This window comes from Centroberyx affinis, unplaced genomic scaffold, assembly GCF_046629955.1.
Source record: "Centroberyx affinis isolate AG114_WGS23_722 - 3 ecotype Tasmania unplaced genomic scaffold, CSIRO-AGI_Caff_v1 ptg004640l_1, whole genome shotgun sequence".
Classification (NCBI taxonomy): Eukaryota; Metazoa; Chordata; class Actinopteri; order Beryciformes; family Berycidae; genus Centroberyx; species Centroberyx affinis.
In genome coordinates, this window is record NW_027282241.1 from 13,017 (window position 1) to 31,769 (window position 18,753).

General features: G+C 40.6%; 1 protein-coding gene across 1 annotated transcript in view; it reads right to left on the bottom strand.

Moving 5' to 3' along the window:
• The window catches only part of LOC139665642 (inositol hexakisphosphate and diphosphoinositol-pentakisphosphate kinase 2-like), a gene marked incomplete at its 3' end in the record, with an annotated part of 39,490 nt that overhangs the window by 12,163 nt on the left and 8,574 nt on the right, over window positions 1-18,753 (bottom strand). Inside the window, exons 2-15 of the mRNA XM_071544724.1 lie at window positions 17,091-17,739; window positions 14,674-14,869; window positions 11,637-11,727; window positions 11,423-11,508; window positions 10,371-10,525; window positions 9,981-10,082; window positions 9,617-9,778; window positions 7,852-7,973; window positions 6,259-6,360; window positions 5,651-5,737; window positions 4,294-4,369; window positions 3,460-3,569; window positions 1,088-1,173; window positions 423-548 (exon numbers count right to left, since the gene is read on the bottom strand). Coding sequence (XP_071400825.1) covers window positions 423-548; window positions 1,088-1,173; window positions 3,460-3,569; window positions 4,294-4,369; window positions 5,651-5,737; window positions 6,259-6,360; window positions 7,852-7,973; window positions 9,617-9,778; window positions 9,981-10,082; window positions 10,371-10,525; window positions 11,423-11,508; window positions 11,637-11,727; window positions 14,674-14,869; window positions 17,091-17,288 — 1,699 coding nt within the window. The remainder of the gene's footprint in view (window positions 1-422; window positions 549-1,087; window positions 1,174-3,459; window positions 3,570-4,293; window positions 4,370-5,650; window positions 5,738-6,258; window positions 6,361-7,851; window positions 7,974-9,616; window positions 9,779-9,980; window positions 10,083-10,370; window positions 10,526-11,422; window positions 11,509-11,636; window positions 11,728-14,673; window positions 14,870-17,090; window positions 17,740-18,753) is intronic.

An 18,753-nucleotide genomic window follows, 5' to 3' on the forward strand; every position in this document is an offset into this window, starting at 1 on the left:
TACATATGTTTGTGATTATTGACACAGAAATCCCTCCATAGTATTCCATAGTATAAGTCAGGGAATTCAATCAGTTCTCAGGGAATATCAGGGAATTTTACATATGGGTTAGCTTACAGTGAAATACCAGAATGTATTTTACAGCTTTTTTCACTCATTTATTGCACTAGATGGTGGTTTTCAGCCCAACTGTAGTATAAACCAGACTTTTCACTCCATGCAAATGTTTAGGTCATGGAAGCACTCCGACTTAGTTATGGAAAAGTCATGGAATTTTACATCAGGGCCACAGTGGGAACCCTGATATGTACATGTCTTTGCCATTGTGTGTGTGTGTGTGTGTGTGTGTGTGTGTGTGTGTGTGTGTGTGTGTGTGTGTGTGTGTGTGTGTGTGTGTGTGTGTGTGTGTCTCAGGCGAGTACCTTGACCTCCGGGGTACATGCAGCGGAAGGCCCTGCCCAGCTCCTCTGCCTGGACCCGGCCTGCCGGCGTCAGCTCCCCCCCCCACTTCAGCACCAGCAGCAGAGACGGACCCTCCTTCTGGGAGTCTGGAGCAAGAGTTGGGAAAGTTACCTTCAAAATGTATTCACTTTACGTTACCGTATTTGTATCAATAATCAGTTAAAAAATTGTGTCATTTTTGGTATATTTTCATATTGCAATTATACATTTTCATTTTGTTTTTTCTTTGTCTCTGTATCCTGCATCCATTACTATTTTGCTGCTGAAACGATCCATCTTCCCCATCAGGATTATTAAAGTTGCATCTCTTTACAGTTTGACTGCCAATGTGTAAATTTATGTTCTATAATATAAAACTCTAATATCTATAATAATGTAACTTAAAATCTATCATATTGCTTACAATTATAATGTCCATTTCCCTTCAAATATGCATTTCAAAACAAGTTGCAACAAGGGATCACCTTTTTTTTGCAGTAAATACAACTGATTACAGTTACCATATGTTTGTAATCAGATTACTGTTATCCATTATTTGTAATCTGTCTTCCCAAGACCTACACATGCCACACACACACACACACACACACACACACTTCATATCCTCTACACTGTGTATTTGTACCTTCCTCTTCACTGGAGGCTTTGGGTTGGCCATTGGGCAGGTAGGTCAGCTGGACTTTCCTGTTGATACCTGAGAAATGACCGTACCTGGTGGGAGTGGAGATAAACACACACACACACACACACACACACACAAGAAACAGACATACACAGGCACATACACACACACAAACAGAATCAGGGCATTTATCTCCCCTCTTAATTAACTTTGCTTCAATATTAAACAACACATTTCACAAAAAACACATTAGACAGGACATCGAATCTGACTTCCATTCCATATTCATTCCAACAAAAACCTAAAAGCAGAATGGAACAAGGCAACAACTTTTTCAAATCCGACACACTAATCATACACACTCAAGAGACTCAAGTGGCACACAACTAAAGGACACAGTATTAGCAGGTGGTTTGATGATAATTCAGTCACTCAGTCAGTGCTTTGCAGCTACGCTACATATAGGTAGCTATGATGGTTCTCCAAGTATGTTTTCAGCGTGTTTGTGTGTGTGTGTGTGTGTATGTGTGTGTGTGTGTGTGTGTGTGTGTGTGTGTGTGTGTGTGCACGCGAGCCAATACTCAGTGTGCTTGACCTTACTTTGGCTCATGACAGGCTTTTGGCTGCATTCAGAGTGGTGAAGGGTGAAAGTCAATACAAACGCTAACCCTCCTGTGATGCTTAAGGTCATTCTCGCACACACAGACACACACACACACACACACACACACACACTAAGACCCTCCAGTTGCGCAGTGTGCTGTGCTATAGTAAGAATTTAGCACATCCCACAGGCTAATGGCCACATAGTGTTCTGTAATGGGACAGGCAGCTGATCAGACGCCTCAAACAGCCACATGATGATGGACCCCGCGTCAAGATAAATAGCTCTGGACTGACAGCCAATCTGTGGTATTGTCACTGACCCTAGCTGCCCTCTGTTGATGCCCGTGCCTTGCTTAAAAAAAAACATCAAACAACACTTGCCAAATAATTCTTGGTGTTTGTTTTCATTGATTTGGAGTGTCAGATGGGTGGGGTTTGCAAACACTATTTGAGCCAGCTCTCCACACAAAGAAGATGCTACACCATCTCCGAAATATGGAACAGTATTATTTCAGTGACAAATGCATTTGAGCTTTACGCAATGATCTAGTTTGGACAACAGAGTCAATCCCTAGCTTTCATCATAACCTGAAAACACGTCTCTTCAGGAAATACTTAATATCCCTCTCTCCATCCTTGCACTGAAATTGCCCCATTCTTGATTTACTTTCTGGCTTTTATTTCTTTAAATACAACTTCTCTATCATACCTAATCATTTTAAAGCACAGGAATATATATATTTTTTTATATCTACTGCTGTTTTGAACCTTGCATTCCCTAACTTTTGGTTGCTTGCAATTTTGATCATCTAGGAATTTAAGCTTATTCTACTGTTGCACTCATTCCAAGTCCCTTTGGATAAGAGCAGCAGCTAAATGCCTGAAATGTAAGTGTAAATGTAGGCAGGGGGAAGGAGGATTGAAGGTGTTTCTATCAAGGGAAAGTCAGTGAGCAAGGAGGACAGAGATTTAGTGTGAAATGTGGTCAGGATGACATGCAGACAAAAGTAACACGGCACACACTGCTACACACACTTAGACACATACTGTAAGCATTGGAGCCGTCCAACTCTGTGTATGTGACCGGTGTTAATGGCTAAAAATGAATGGATGTTAATGGTAATGATAAACTCAGTGTACAAAACATTAGCAATACCTTCCAAATATTGACTTGTATCCCCGTTTTGCATAACCCATGTTTCAATTGTCATCTTAACCTGTCTTCACCCCTTCAGCTACTTTTCCCCTTCATGTTTAATTAAAAATCAAATTAAAAACCACAACTTTCACCTAGATTCACCTGGCTAGTCTATTTAACAGACCGTGCAGGTGTTCCTAATATTTTGTACACACAGCCTAGGTAGAGTAAGAGAAAATGAGGGGGATAAAACCTCATCCTTTAAAGTGAGAAGGGAGAGGAGGGTGCGTACTGAGTATCATTCAAGCTGGATTCCCTTTTGGAGAGAAAGAAGGGGGAGTTGGGTGGGGAGAAAAAGAGGGGGGAAGAAAAGATAAAGAAAAAGAGTTAGAGACACAGGAGGGAGGGAGCGCTTCCAAGGTAAACATGTGTCTGGTTGTGAGTATGAGAAAGATGACGGATCCTTTGCAGAGTGTTGAAAGGTAGAGTTTTGCATCGCAGACGAGAGTGGATGACTACTGACGATGGATGATGGCACAGAACGATGACATGATGGCGATGATTGATGGTTTGTGTGTGTGTGTGTGTGTAGCATGTGTGTGTGTGTGTGTGTGCATGAGATCTCACTCACATCTCCAGGACAGTCTTGAGTTGCTCCAGTTTAGATTTCTTCTCTTCGATCTCACAGTCGGTGTGCTGGCCCAGTTCAACCAGCAGCAGACGGGCGATATCCAGAACTTCCTGGGAACATGCAGTGGAAGTTAATCTGCCTCATTATTATTATTGTGATTTAACTGAGGTTCATGTTATTATCCATACTAAACACTGGATACTATGCGAGTTTCCTATACTGACTGGATACTATGTGAGACACTAGACCTATTCCCATTGGAAAAGAGTGAGAAAGATGTTTTTGTTTTTCTTTTGAAAGAGTGACAGGATGTTTTCAGTGTTTATGTGCATTTAGACAGCAAAGTATAACTATTTAGGCAGCAACACAATGATGTTTTGCCGTTCAAAATACTTATATACGTGAGCATTAATGCATCCAGTCTGAAATTGTTCATTGTTCTCAACAGGAATGAGTCATAATGAACCAAAAGATTGTGTATAAGAGGCAATGAAAAGAGGAAACCAATAGGGGGGAAGAGGAGTGTCAGAAAGAAATAAGTAAGTAAAACTTTATTTGTACAGCACCTTTCAAGACGAGTGTCACAAAGTGCTTCGCAAGTTAAAAACAACTAACAAGTAAAGACAGAGACAGTGAAAATACAAGAAACACACATAAGTACTTCACAAGTTAAAACATAAAAAGATACAGTGACAATACGAGCAACAACACACATTAGTAAAGGCCTGTCTGTATAAATGTGCCTTGAGACGCCGCTTAAATCTCTCCAGAGTATTGGCAGATCTAATGTCAATGGAACAAGAGAGATTAAAATCAAGTAAAGTCTTCACTGACCTGTAGCTGTTTTGGCTTCTTCAGCTTTAGTTTCCCTGACTTGTAGCCTCCGTACTTCTCAAACAGCTCAAAGAATCTGGGAACGACAGACAGAGAGTCAATTAGCTATAAGCAGGGTTGAGGAACGCAGTTTGACTGGGGATGGCAAATATTTTTAACATCAAACACATTTTTTGATGTGCTGAATTATCTCTAAAAATAACTGGGGGGGAGAATAACTGGGTAAGAGGAAATATGGACACATATATATATTTTTTACTCTGTTAAATTTGGAGATGGTGTCAATATGAGAAGAAGGCAGAGACAGAAATACAATGTACAAGTGTACAAAATATCATGAACACCTGGCCTTTTCATGAAATAGACTGACAAGGTGAAAACTCGGATCCCATAACAATTTCACCCATTAAATCCACTTGAATCATCAATGGGAGATGTGGATGGGAAGTAGGGCTGGGCAATATATCGATATTATATCGATATCGTGATATGAGACTAGATATCGTCTTAGATTTTGGATATCGTAATATGGCATAAGTGTTGTCTTTTCCTGGTTTTAAAGGCTGCATTACAGTAAAGTGATGTAATTTTCTGAACTTACCAGACTGTTCTAGCTGTTCTATTATTTGCCTTTACCCACTTAGTCATTATATCCACATTACTGATGATTATTTATAAAAAATCTCATTGTGGAAATATTTTGTGAAAGCACCAATAGTCATCCCTACAGTATTGTCGCAATATCGATATCGAGGTATTTGGTCAAAAATATTGTGATATTTGATTTTGTCCATATCGCCCAGCCCTACTTACAACTGAACATTTAGCACACTTCGTAGAAAATACCGAGATATATATCGTGTATCGCTATTCAGCCTAAAAATATCGAGATATGATTTTTGGTCCATATCATTCCAGCCCTAATGGGAAGGAGACTAGGAGAGGTTGAATAAGGTTTTTTTTTAAGGAAAACTGAGATACTAGCTCTAAGACTGAAAACCTCCAGTGAGAAAAAAGTAAACTCTTGAGCTGTATACACAATGTCCAAGTCACCAGGGCAAGACATGGATTATGTAATTAATTCTTAGCAAGGTGGTTGTTACGTTTTGCACACTTCAGTGTTTATTTGAATATGACCTCAGATATCATAAAGTGTTGCAATCAACGTGATTCTTTCTACCTGATATTTACACAGCCTCAAAACAGGGCTTATCGCTCGTAAGATAAGGTAAATCAAACACCCTCATGTTTATCTTTTACATCATACCAAAAAGTATTTCATAACAACATGAATACTTGAACGCTGTGTTGCTCAAGGGCAGGAGAGACATTTTAATGCCCGAACCATGAGACTTACAGAGGGTGTCGGACCTCCATTTTCATCTTTTGCTTTGGTGTGCGATCTCCATGTCGGATGATGGCAATGACACAGCGCAGCTCCATCCTGGAGGAGGGGAGAGGGGGATGAGGTGAGAGAAAAATACACCAACTCAGTTATCTCACATCACTCATCACCCAACCTCAGCTAACCTTCACCCAGCCTCAAATCACTCATCACCCCTCATCGACAGCATCACTGAACGCTGCCTCGGGCGGCTGAGATTTCACAGTTCACGAAGGTCGAGTCTCTCAGCGCTTGAGAAGGTGAAAGGATCTTGTTCAGAGATCTTGAGTCAGCACTGTTGATGTGTGAAGTTTTTTTTTTTCAAACCATTATTTACCTCCTGAAGATTTGCTGAGCATGTGCATCTTTTTCGGCAATGCCCTACTTCACACTTATTTATTTACAGGCCAAGGTTCCCACATTCACTTGGAAATCAAATGCAAACACTTTTCAATGACTTTGAAGGTCTTGTTTGGTGAAATTCAAGGACTCAAAAATGGTACGTTTTGACATTAATCAAAATTAGACATCACAGAGGCTTCATTTTTTCCCCAGCTGATATGTGGTGTCTCAGTACATACATGGTTCCTGAGGTTGTTGGGACAATGGGGATGTCTTCAGCCTCCATGGGGATGGACCAGGGGATGTGGAACTGGGGAGCAAGCTCCCTCATCACCATGTTCCTGGAAGGTGGAGAAAAACAACAACGAAATCAACATTAACTTTAATTGTATAGCACTTTTCAACATAGAGTTACCAAATCTTTTCAGAGAAGAGAAGAACTAAATACAAGGCCAAAGTAAATATTGTTGTCGCCCACAAATGATGCAGGAACCCCTTGGGCTAACCAGTAACAAAATGCATCATCCTTCCAAGTTTCATCAAAATCAGATCGGTGCTGTAGCAGTTACGGCCTTTCAAAGTTGGAAATTTTGACCTTTAAATTATAGCATCCCAGCTCTATCAGGCTAATCAGTATAATATTTTAAATGCCAGAGCCAAGTGCCAAAATGCATCAACGCTCCAAGTGTAATCAAAATCAGACCAGTGATGTCTGAGATAACACATTTGAGTTAAAGATTTGACCCTTTAATTACTGAATCCCCATTGAACCAATCAGTGTAATCAGTGTTTTTAAATACTGGAACACAGTGCAAAGATGCATCATCCATCCGAGTTTTGTCAAAATCAAACCAGTGGTGTCTGAGATGTTAACTGAGATATCACGTCAAAATTAAAATCCAAAATCCACATTTCCCATAAACCTGTCGCTTCCTGTTGCAAAGAGGATGCTGCTCCCTCCTGCGCATTAGGTTTCTCTTTCATATAAACAAGAGGTTGGTAGAGGGGGAAAACTTCTCATTTGTTTATGATAGTTATATTAAAATTAATGTGCCAATGATTTACTGATGTTAAAATGCTACAGGTAGCACCTTTAAGTATTGTTATTATTTGTATGGCAAGATGTTACTGTGCATCGTTTGGTTATATCTTTGTACACTAAGCCACTTGAGCATCGCCACTTGAGGAATTATGTCCATGCCACTGTCCATTTCTACAGGGAAGCTACATCTCAGTTTCCTTGCACTTTCTATCTGTAAAATTTATGAGACTTTAGTCGTAAAGCTTGAGTTACTCTGCCTGGAAGGAGAGGTGATAAATCAGGAGCTAATTGAGATGTAAAGCTGACAACTGTATCCTCTGAGCTGTCCAGTGCTGCAATGAATAAATTACAACTTGACTACTTCAAGACGATCTCAACTTCAAAACCACAGCAGAAAAAGACCCGGAAAGCCAGAGACTGCAGTTATGATAGACCACAAAAAATAACAGGTTCTTTATCACAATAAGCAAATTCTGCATACAGTCAAACCTCTCTTGTCCAAACAGGAAAGCCTTTAAATCAGTTAATATATGAACATGTATATCTTATATTTGAGCTTTGGTCTGATATTTCAATGTAATTCTGTTTAACTTATCAGAATATTTCAGTAGTGCTAACAACTTGTATAAATGAGGGTTTTGGTTTGGCAAGCTTCTTCCATTATGTCTGTAATTACATAATGTATTTAATTATATTCTAATATTCTATTCGATCAAATCTATTTTTATTCCATTACATACAGTAGGAAAGTAGTTATTAGTCGGTCAGTCAGTGTTTAAATGACACCTACCCCAGGACTTTGGCACAGTCGTCGTAGTACTTCATGGAGTTTTTGACAAAGCTGAAGCCGTTGACGTCGCAGACGAAGGAGTGGCCGTTGGCTCTGAGCAGGTCGAACCCACACACCGTTTGCTAGAATGAGACATGGAACTGGGTTACAGTGATTCTAGAGATGCTAAGAGGCGTTGTTAGTCACGATGCAAAGCAGAGATCACTGTAAATCACGGCCTCGAGTGGCTTCTAGGTTTTATAAAACAAACACAGTCTCTGTGATGTAGATAGCTGTGTGAAACCGATTAAAATCACACACTGAAGAAGGCTTTGGCCGAAACATTTGTGTATTTATTCCCCTGGCTGTGCCTAAACTCATTAAAGAGCACAAGAAGACGTCTTTGCATGGAATTGTTTTGAGTGTGGGTCCCTCTTATTTTTTACCTTTTTGTGATAAAAAAAGAAAAGAAAACAAATGTTCAAGAAATCCTCTGTTTCTTTATCAGTAAAAATTAAATGTTATTTTTCTGCTGAGCAATAGACGTACAGTAGGTCTTGAACAGAACAGGTCTTGAAAAAAGGGTTGCTAAGCGACACATAAGTAGCGGTACGAGTAGTGATTTCAAATGTTAGCACATTAATATTTATATTAATCATTATACAGTCACAGGTGTGTGTTCATCTGGTAACAGCTCTGAACACGACTCTATCAACTCAACTATCTGTTTTATAATGATCATTTGCCATCTGGGCCCCTAAACATTGGAACAACCTGCCTGTGGGAATATAATACAAAAACTCTGTAATCTTTTAAGACACTAATGAAAATTCATTTATGAACTTATAAATTAACAGATTTGTGTGCTCATTATGCTGTAGCAGTCTTGTTAATTTGTTTGTTGGGAGTCCAGTGTGGTTTCTGAATTTTGCTGAGTCGACCATAACGAGCTGTGGGTGTTAATAGTGTCAGCAACACAAATCCTCCATCCCCCTTAACAGCTGAATGTTTGCCGATTACAGCACTTTGTAACGTTGGTAAGAACAGTGTGATGCAAATAGTAGTAGTAGTAGTAGTAATAGTAGTAGTAGTATTAATAAACACAAAATACCTCTGGCAGCTCCCATTCACCTACTACTTTTGTATGAGGTAAAGGTTTGTTTACTTTGTAATGCAGACAAAAAGAGCATCAAAGGTTTGATCCACATTTGGAGTTCAGTCAATGGCTTTGTTTACATTCAAGACTTTTTTTCCCCACTCTAAAACTGGTTTAGTGAGCAACAACTTCTGACTACATGTAACAGCTAAGCATGAGTTGAAGCTGTAAACAGTATTTGTTTGTTTATATTGTTTGTAAACATTTGAGGAGATGAGCATGTATTTTGATTAACAGTGAGATCTTTTGTCAGGACGCACAGTGTGAATGTGTTTGGTGCCGATATGCCTCTGCACCAATATAATCAAGACAAATTCAAATACGAATTTACAATAACACTGACACAAATGAAAACAAATTATAGGACTTTTTGTTAAAGCATAGTCGATAACTTAGGTTGGTGGTTAACAAAATGATAACACATTTACAAACTGGATCCTCAACATTTTAACGAGATTGAATGATAAACTTCAGGTATGTGTTTTTGGAAATGCGTTATTAACTCTTTATTTACAGGGAGATCTATCACATTTAGACAGATGTCCAATAGTGTCCAATAGTGGATGTGATCCCAGAAGGGTTTTCTGACTGGCTTGATCGGTGAACTAAAGATTGAACCTTGAAGATTACCTTGAAGGCCAGGCAGACCTTGCGGGCCACCAGTTTCTCCATGGCAGTGAGCATGACGGGGTAGCGGATCTCCTTCCCCTCGCTGTCCCTCTCCACCTTCCCGTCCAGTGCTGGAGACTTCCGGGCCTCGGCGTGGGCGTAGTCCGGACCCACCGTGTAAACCTGGCGCCACCAGAACCGCCAGCACACACATACAGAGACAGGCAGTAGACACACACACACACACAGAAACAGAAAACGTCTCAGAACAGATGATGGTGATTTGTGAATTTGGGGGACTGGAGAACTGCATGATTCATCAGCATGGGACACTGGTGCCAAAATCTATTCAAGGTATACACTTCTACCAATTCATCCACAGTACCTTGACATCGGTACCGTCTGTGGGCATGAACTCCTCATAGATGTAGGATCCAGTCTTACGTACGCTGCTTTCTGGGGAGTACACACTGCTGCGACTCCCTATCTACAGCAAGGAGACAGAGAAACGGAAAGAAAGAGAATTTAAAAGGCACTTGCAACCAAACCTTACATTACCTTATCACCCAATCCTGTAGCCCTGGATGGGGTTTCCTACATAGTATTTTGTGTCACCGATGTGCCTCTGACTATAGGCTATCTTTACAAAAAGGTCACAGGTTCAGTCCCTGCAGCACTCTGAACCCTTACCTTCCCCCTCATTGGAATTCGCTCTGGATCTAAGCCTCAGCCAAAATTATTCCCCTCCCCCAGAGTTTTGTTTTAGGAAACTTACCTTTCTGAAGAGCCTCTGGCTGCCACCTCCAGCTGAGGTGGGGTAGTAGATGTAGACATTGTGGTCCTCTGCACACACAGGTTTCTCCACAAAGGGTTTGGGGAACACCTCCCCGTTCACCTCCACATGGTCCTCCCCCTCCACCAGGTTACACTCTGCAGCGGCACAACGACTTTGGTTTTCATTTTGTTGGGGAATTAGAAAATCTTTCAAAACACACATTAAACCGAAAAGGTCAATTACTTATTTCCACTGAGGTGTTTGGTCTTAAAAGCAACACATTTATTAATGAAAGGGGCAATGGAAAAAGAAGTTTGTATTTTGTATGAATGAATGAATCTGAGGATTTGAGCCACTGACCTACTGGTCATTAGCCTTCTCTAACTTTTATGCTGCATTCACACTATGGCCTAAAATAAGCCAAGCCAGTTGGCATCGTGGGATGTTGGCAAATTGCCATTCGATATGCACTGATGTAATTAAAAAAACGTTCCGTTAAATAGCATTGTGTGACTTTTCAATATTTACTTTGATTTTGCATACATTATTAAATATGGTTTTTTTCTCTCAGACTCCAAAATGGACAGAAGAATCTCTCCTGTTTATTCACAATTTTATCTGCATAGGAAGAGGAGACGAGAAGAGCAGGTGGACAAACAATACAGGGCTAGATCCGTTTGGTTTTTCCATTTGACTTGTCAACATTTGCTTGGTTTTCCCCGCCACAGTAGAGGACAAAAGTTGGGAAAGTTAGACTTCTGTTGCCAAGCTTTATCTGCAGGCGGTATGTGGCAGTTTCCGGTAGTGCTGGCAGAGTTTACTGTGGCTCTCGTATTGAAAACAATGAACATCCGGTTTGCCAGTTTACCACATACTGCCACAGTGTGAATGCAGCATTAGATTACTGCTGCCCTGCATGGCCCCATAAGCCGTACACCCAACATCTAATGCATTATCCATAGAAATGAAGTCTTTATTCAAGTTTATTTACATAAGGCAGTGGGGTTCATGCATCCAACTCTTTCAACAAAAAACTAAGAATCCGTCCTGACCTTCAGGATTGTCGGGGTCCCGGTTCAACACGGCGTAACGAGGTAGGTCAATGCCCTCTTCCTGCAGGATGCGGTACACTTCCCTCCTGGCAGGAAATCAGACACCCGTTCAGATAACCTCCAAGACAGAGACTGAGACGGTGTCTGTGTGTATGTTAATGTGTGTGGTTGTGATGTGTCGGTGTGTGTGAGTGTGTTACTGCTCACACTGTACCTGTCCTGTATGAAATACTGCATGTTGAGGTCATTGATGAGCAGTGGGTTTCGCAGCTTGGCGTACTCCACAGCTTTGTCCAGAGGGAAACCTGAAAAGTATCACATGAAGGTAATGAACATGTATATTCATCAGACCACGGCCAAACAACATTTACAAATAACTAAGTAATAATGTGCAACATTTTCATATAAATGTCAGTTTTGCTACTCTCTATCACCGATTGATATAACACAATAACGATTCAATCTATAGCCAATTTTACATTTGTACTTCTACTGACTCAGGTCTAGTCCAACACATTAGCACTCGCTAACTTTAGGAAAAGTCCTATACAAATACAGTTATTATTAGTAGTATAATTAGTGGTATTAGCAGTATTAGTAGTGGCATTGTCACATGTGTTTTTCATGCAGGAAAGGATTATAGCATTATGGCAGAAAGCCACACTGCTTATCCAGGTAATTCAAAAGCAGACTCCTGCATTAGTTTAAGTATAGTATGTCTAGCAAAAAAAAGTGAGTGAGTGAGTAATCATAGTCTGGACCACTATATTCCCATGGTCTGAGCAACACACCAAATTTCCCATTCCATTAAAAATAGAATGAAAAACAGTCCCATGTGACAAACTGTGACTCAAATACACAAATAGACAAATCACTCAGCGAGAGGAAAGAATTATATATGTGTGTGTGTGGGCCACAGTATCGTATTTACTGTTGCATTTAGTGTAAGTTAAAAAACTAAAACGTAAATGCCCATGCAGCACCATGTGTGGACAGCATTACAAAATTTGAGAGAGAAGGCTTGTATATTGTGAGGTGTGTTGAGTTTACTGATCTAATTCTGCCCTTGAAAAACCACACATGGTTAGCTGAGGAATTAAATTAATAAGAAGCCTTAGACCGATTTCCATACTCCCACATTCACCGAGCCATTTCCACAGACAGGCGCTGGTCGCTGCCAGACAGCCTGGTGTGGCTGATGTGAGCCTGGCAACTCGTCAAGAGAATGCAGAGCGGCTCCCTATTCGGGGTCAGCCCGAAAGCCATGACTCACTTCTATAGATCTGCAATTGAGAGTGTGCTCACTTTTTCCATTCTTGTCTGGTATGGCCACACAACCACTCAGGACAAGACTAAGCTTGAAAAAGTGATCAGAGCAGAGCATCTAAAATCATTGGTTGTAGTCTTTCCTCGCTTGCATCACTTTATTCCACCAGAATAATCAGGAAGGCTAAAAATATCACCACAGATCCCTCTCATCCGGCATATTACCTCTTTAATCTCCTCCCATCAGGCAGAAGATACAGCATTAAGTGTAGAACATCTCGCTTCAGGGATAGCACCTACCTCAAAGCCATCAGGCATCTGAACTTGCACTGATTATCTCTAAATGCACCTTACTACGTGCTGGATAACGTGCTGTTTTCTGGGTATTGTGCCGTAAATGTAAATTCTGTGTGTTGTATATTGCTGTTTACTGTTTTACTGTGTGTATATTGTGTGCTGCTATTGCATTGTTGTTGTAGGAGAGTAAACCAAGACAAATTCCTCTCAACTATGTTGACATGGCAATAAAATTATTGAATCTTGAATCTTGAATCATGCAACAGTACATGAGAAGCCAGTCTGTGCTGTGACATAAGGAAGTAGTGTTCCCTAAAAAACAATAACCATCTCTGCCATCCTCAGTGGCTGCGTTTACATGCACAGAGAATTACATTGTTAACCCAGTAACTGAAGTAAACTGGTTTTGTGCAGACACATGTAAACGTCATAACTGTTAGAATAACCCAGGAAAGGGGCGTCCTGGTGGTTCAGTGGTCTAAGGCACATACAGTACCATGTGGCCACAACGTTCTGGGTTTGAGTCCGGCCTAGGATCTTTGTCACATGTTGTCCTGTCTCTCTCTCCCCAATCTTTTCAGTCTCTCTTCACTATTAAACTATCTAATAAAAGGCAAAAATGACAAAAAATAATCTAAAACTAGAAATAACCGCCTCGCGGTTGTATGCCTCCGCCAACAAGTCAAGTTGCAGTTTACATCCATGTCTGTCCAGACTCATAAAATACATGTAGTGAAGTCTTTGAAGGAATTTAATAAAAGGTATTAAGTGTATTTCTTGGCGAAATGGAAGTTATCACTATATTGACATGTATGATTCCAGTGAATCATTTCCAGTGAGAAACATGCTGTCTTCACTTAGAGACTATTTTTACAGAGGAGTACAGAGGACTAATAGAGAGCTTCGTCACATGGTGCAACGACAATCACCTGAAGCTCAATATCAGCAAAACCAATGAGCTTGTGGTGGACTACCAGAGGAACAGGAGGGCCCCTGTCCTGGTTGTCATCTTGTGTGAGGCCACAGTGACCTTTGACCTCTGACCACCAAATTCTAATCAGTTCATCCTTGAGTCCAAGTGGACGTTTGTGCCAGATGTAATGAAATTCCCTCCAGGCGTTCCTGAGATATCGCGTTCACGAGAATGGGACGGACGTACGGACGCACGGACAACCCGAAAACATAAAACATAAAAACCCCCAAAACAATAACCCAGGTTAGCTTGTACTCAGATTATGAGAAAACCAGGCTAAAATGCCTGGCTTAGTCTGATATTAAACAACCACACTCTGCACAAACTCAGACTCGCACAGCATTATGGGTACTTTTTCATGTCAACAAAAAACCATGGCAGGGAGCAGTACTTACTATTACCACTGGGGTCATCATTTCTTTCCCCTGTAATAGAAGTAACCTAACATTGCTAAATTGACGAGGGGAGAGATAGCTGAGGTGGGCAACTTTTCATACTTTTTTGCCAGTGGATCGTCTTTGGTCAGGAATATTCTGTTAGTTGCTCAGTCACAGGCTATCAAAGGTTCATGTAAACAACTTAACCCAGAAAAGATCTTTGATATCCCGTGAAGGATAGCCAGTAGTTGGGTTACTCCATGCATGTAGACGTAGCCAGTGAAGCAACAAAACCCATTGTGCCACAGGATGCATTTAACCATTTAGATTGATTTTACCTTTGGAGTGGAAGGAGATGAGGCAGTCGCAGAGAGGCCAGTTCTCCACAGGCTCTTCCAGGATCACCTCCTCGGGGAAGATGACCACGTCGATGTAGTCAAACTTACAAAGGCGCTCCAGGATCTGGGTCATGGGCTTGGATTTGGACTTCTTCATCATGGAGCAGATGCCGACCACAATCTGCCGCTCTGACGGCTGGGGGCGGGGGGGGGGAGGGGTGGTGGTGAGAGTGGAGAGGGATAAGAAGAAACATGGGGTTGGTGACAGGGACAGAAAAACAATGTGTAAGTGAGGTGACGGTGTACAGGAGAGAAGACATGAAGGGAAGCTGACAGCAGGCTGGCCTTGTACTTAATAACTTCCCATTAACATAATAAACCATTAAGGCAATCACAATTTGCAGCTAATAGAGTCATAATCCTGTTGACATAATAGCTTTGCAATTAATGTTACCTACCATAAATTAATAACTTTTTTCCCCATGTTAACGTAGTAATTATTACATAAATGGGTTTTACTACATTAAGAAGAAGGGTGAAATGTTTTAAATATAATCAATTTACAATGATCAATAAGCACCATAACTACTAAATTGGTGAATGGATGACAGTTGTGTATTGAATTTTGACTATCATTAGACTGTCAGTTCATTTTATTTAGGTTCATTTTTGAAACCTGAAAATTTCAACTTTCTGCTTATTAATTAAGTAATAAAACCCAATAATATAATAATTATTATGTTAACATATGAAAAAACATTACTTTATTGGTAGGTAATTTTATCACAATTATATTATCAAATAATATATTATCACATAATATAGTAATGGGAAATGTATTACGTTAACAGGGTTATTACACTACTGACTGCACAGTTATGGCATAAATGGGTTCTTACGTTAATGGGAAGTTCCTACTTTAGCAGTTGTGACATCGTTCTGTAAAAAATATTTCACTGTTCGATTACTGTGTCTAATGTGTCCATTAACAGCCATGTGTCCTGTTCACTCATTTTATGTCACTCTGGATAAGAGCATCAGTTAAATGATGAAAATGTAAAAGTAAAAAATAACGAAGAGAGATACAGAGATAAAGAAAGACAGGAAGTGAGAGCGAGCAAGCGAGCATCTCCGTTCAGGGAAGATAATCTTTGGTACCACAAAGTCTTTTTACAGTAGCACTACCACACATGACAGACCAGAAGCTTCACAGTTGTTTATCTATTGCATTGTTCTCACGCCAGCCTCTGTAAATCCCCGTCTTCATCTCTTTTTCCACTCTCCCCAACTCCAAATACAACTTTCCTCTTCCGAGCGTTTCCAGTCCCATTCATTTTCTACTGACCTAAAATGACCAACAGTGTGTCTTCCATGTTTCAAAACTAAATCTCCTCCTTTTTCAACATGTAAATGTTTAATTCACAGTAACACTGTACACACAGGCTCTGGTTCATAAGTGTGTCTGGTTTATAACACATTCATAATATCTGAACAAGAGCTTCATCACAGCTACACGGCACATTCATAAATAAAGATCTAACCCCTATGCCAAAGTAGACTTCAACACAACAAGTAGGCCTAACACTTGCGCTGAAATATTTGTGAATACAAGCCAATGCTGATATTAAGCTGGTGAAGAAATGTAGGCAAATATTAACCGATAATATCAGTGTTGTGATCAGGGCAGGAAACGTTTTTTTTTTCATCAGCCAGCCACACTGGTTAATGAATTCCAGAATTCACCAGCTACTTTTACTATTTTAGCAGATTTGAGCTATTTTAGAGTAGGATAGACCTCTCAACAATGTCTGGTTACCTGCCAATATGGCTGGTAGAACAGATAAACTTCCAAGCTACTGTCAAAATTTACCAATATTTGGCCTCCCTTGTGCATAAAGATGCTGCCTCCTGACCTGCAATCATACAACTGATCAAAACCACAACTAAGTAGTTAGCGAGTTCATCCTTCAGTGAACCGCCCTGCTGAAGTGTCCTTGAGCAAAACACTGAATCCCTACCAGCTGCAGGGGGTGCTGTTCTGCAGGGGGGCGAGTGAAAAGAGAACTGCAAAATGCAATGAACAGCGGAAGGGAATATAACATTTTGTAAGGCATTCCACAACAAAAAAAGATATAAAAATGAATTATGTGAGTGTAATTTGCATTAGGAAATGCAGTCCCAGAAGCAGTCAAATATTTGTACATCAACTGCCGAGCCTTTGGGAGAAGAGCAATGATGTCAAAGCATGAAGCCACCATCTTGTAACACCTGAATCAATAAGACTCCACCTCTTTATACACCTGCATACTAAGAAATGTTGCAATCCACCTCTTGATACACCTGGATACTAGTAAATGTTTCACTGCAACTTTTTATACGCCTGAACCAATGGGCTACACGGTAGACACTCTACCTACCGACTCATCCTCGTCATCCTCCATTTCCCCTTCTCCTCGAAACACCTCGTTCTTCACGCCTGCCTCCATTCGGCCCGTGTGCTGCTCGTCATCTTCGCTGCCAACCACAAACAGAGGAGCGTCTCTGTGGCCCCGCCCCTGTCCTGCTCCTGCTCCTGCTCCTCCTCCTCCTCCTCCTCTGGCGCACGCCTGGGACATCACAAAACCCTGTGTAACATGGCTGCTCCGAGTGGCTCCGCCCAGCAGGGGTCGTGTAAGGTGAGAGGGAGACGGTGATAACGGCAGCTAAACAGGAAGAAACCCAGTCGACTGTGTGACACCGTGGCTGGATGACTGACACCTGAGAGCCTGGCGATAGACTGTGCGTCTGGCGGCGTTTCTGGGCTGGCTGATAACGGCTACACGTGGCTAAGCGTGTGCGTGTGTGTGTGCTGAGGTAGTAGAGAGGTGAGGATGTCCTGAGAGGTAGAACAGGGAGTGTGTGTTGAGGTAGACAGTCAGGATCCTGGCAGGTGAGGCCTGGGTGAATCTCCCTGTCAGGAGAGAGGCGGTCTGGGTCTGGGTCTGGGAGCGAACATGGCCCGGGTCGAGCGAAGCTTCTCTTCAGAGGAAACCTCACGATCAATCTGTGCACACCATTATTCCTGCCCTAGGAGGGGAAAAAACACACAAAAGACAAATACTGTTACAATTAGGGCTGCAACTAACAATTATTTTCATTATCGATCAATCTATTGATTATGTTTTTGATTAATCAATTAATGATTTAGTCTGTACAATGTTAAAAATAATAACAAATGCCCATCACAAGTTACAAGAGCCCAGAGTGATTCTTAAAACTGCTGACTTTGACCAGCAGCAAAAAAACAAAACAAAAAAAACAAAATATTCATTTTATAATGTTATGAAATATAGAAAAGCGGCAAATCATAGCTTTTGTGATGCTGTAACCAGCAAATATTTGGTATTTTTAATTGATAATTGACTAAAACAATTAATCGATTATCAAAATTATAATCTATCAATTTTCTGGCAATCAACTAATAGATTAATCGACTAATCATTTCACCACAGGTTAGAATTAAACTCAAATTGGTTGATCAGCTTGTTCACAGCAACTTTGTCAATTAAGAATTTAATGGAGCTACTATGATACTCACAAACAAGTAATACTTAACAATGTAAGCAACAGTTGCCAGTTGATTGCCAGTTGATGCCATTTATAGCCAAGCAAACTTGAATAAACAAATCCAAGCCTGAATAACTGCATTACAGGTTGGTACAGTGTTGCCACATCTAGGCTACCATTTGTGAAATGCCAACGTCACAATATCAGATAAACTTTATTGATCCCCGAGGGGACACTAAGTCATTGCAGCAGTAAAGAAAAGATTCAAGATAAAAATACTAAAGATTAAAGGTAGGTCTTTATCATGCTATTGGCTGGAAAGAATTCTTGCTATGTTGACCATTGACCGATTTATAGATATTGTCAGTTTACACATTTACAAATGTATAGTCCAGTGTAAGAGCATATATGCAGGGTGTGCAAATGTGCATCATTAGATATTTACATTATCAGATGTACAGAGCAAATGAGCATATTAGTCATTCACATTAACTGTTTTAAAGATGTATCAGATGTTCAGAAATGTGTCAAAAT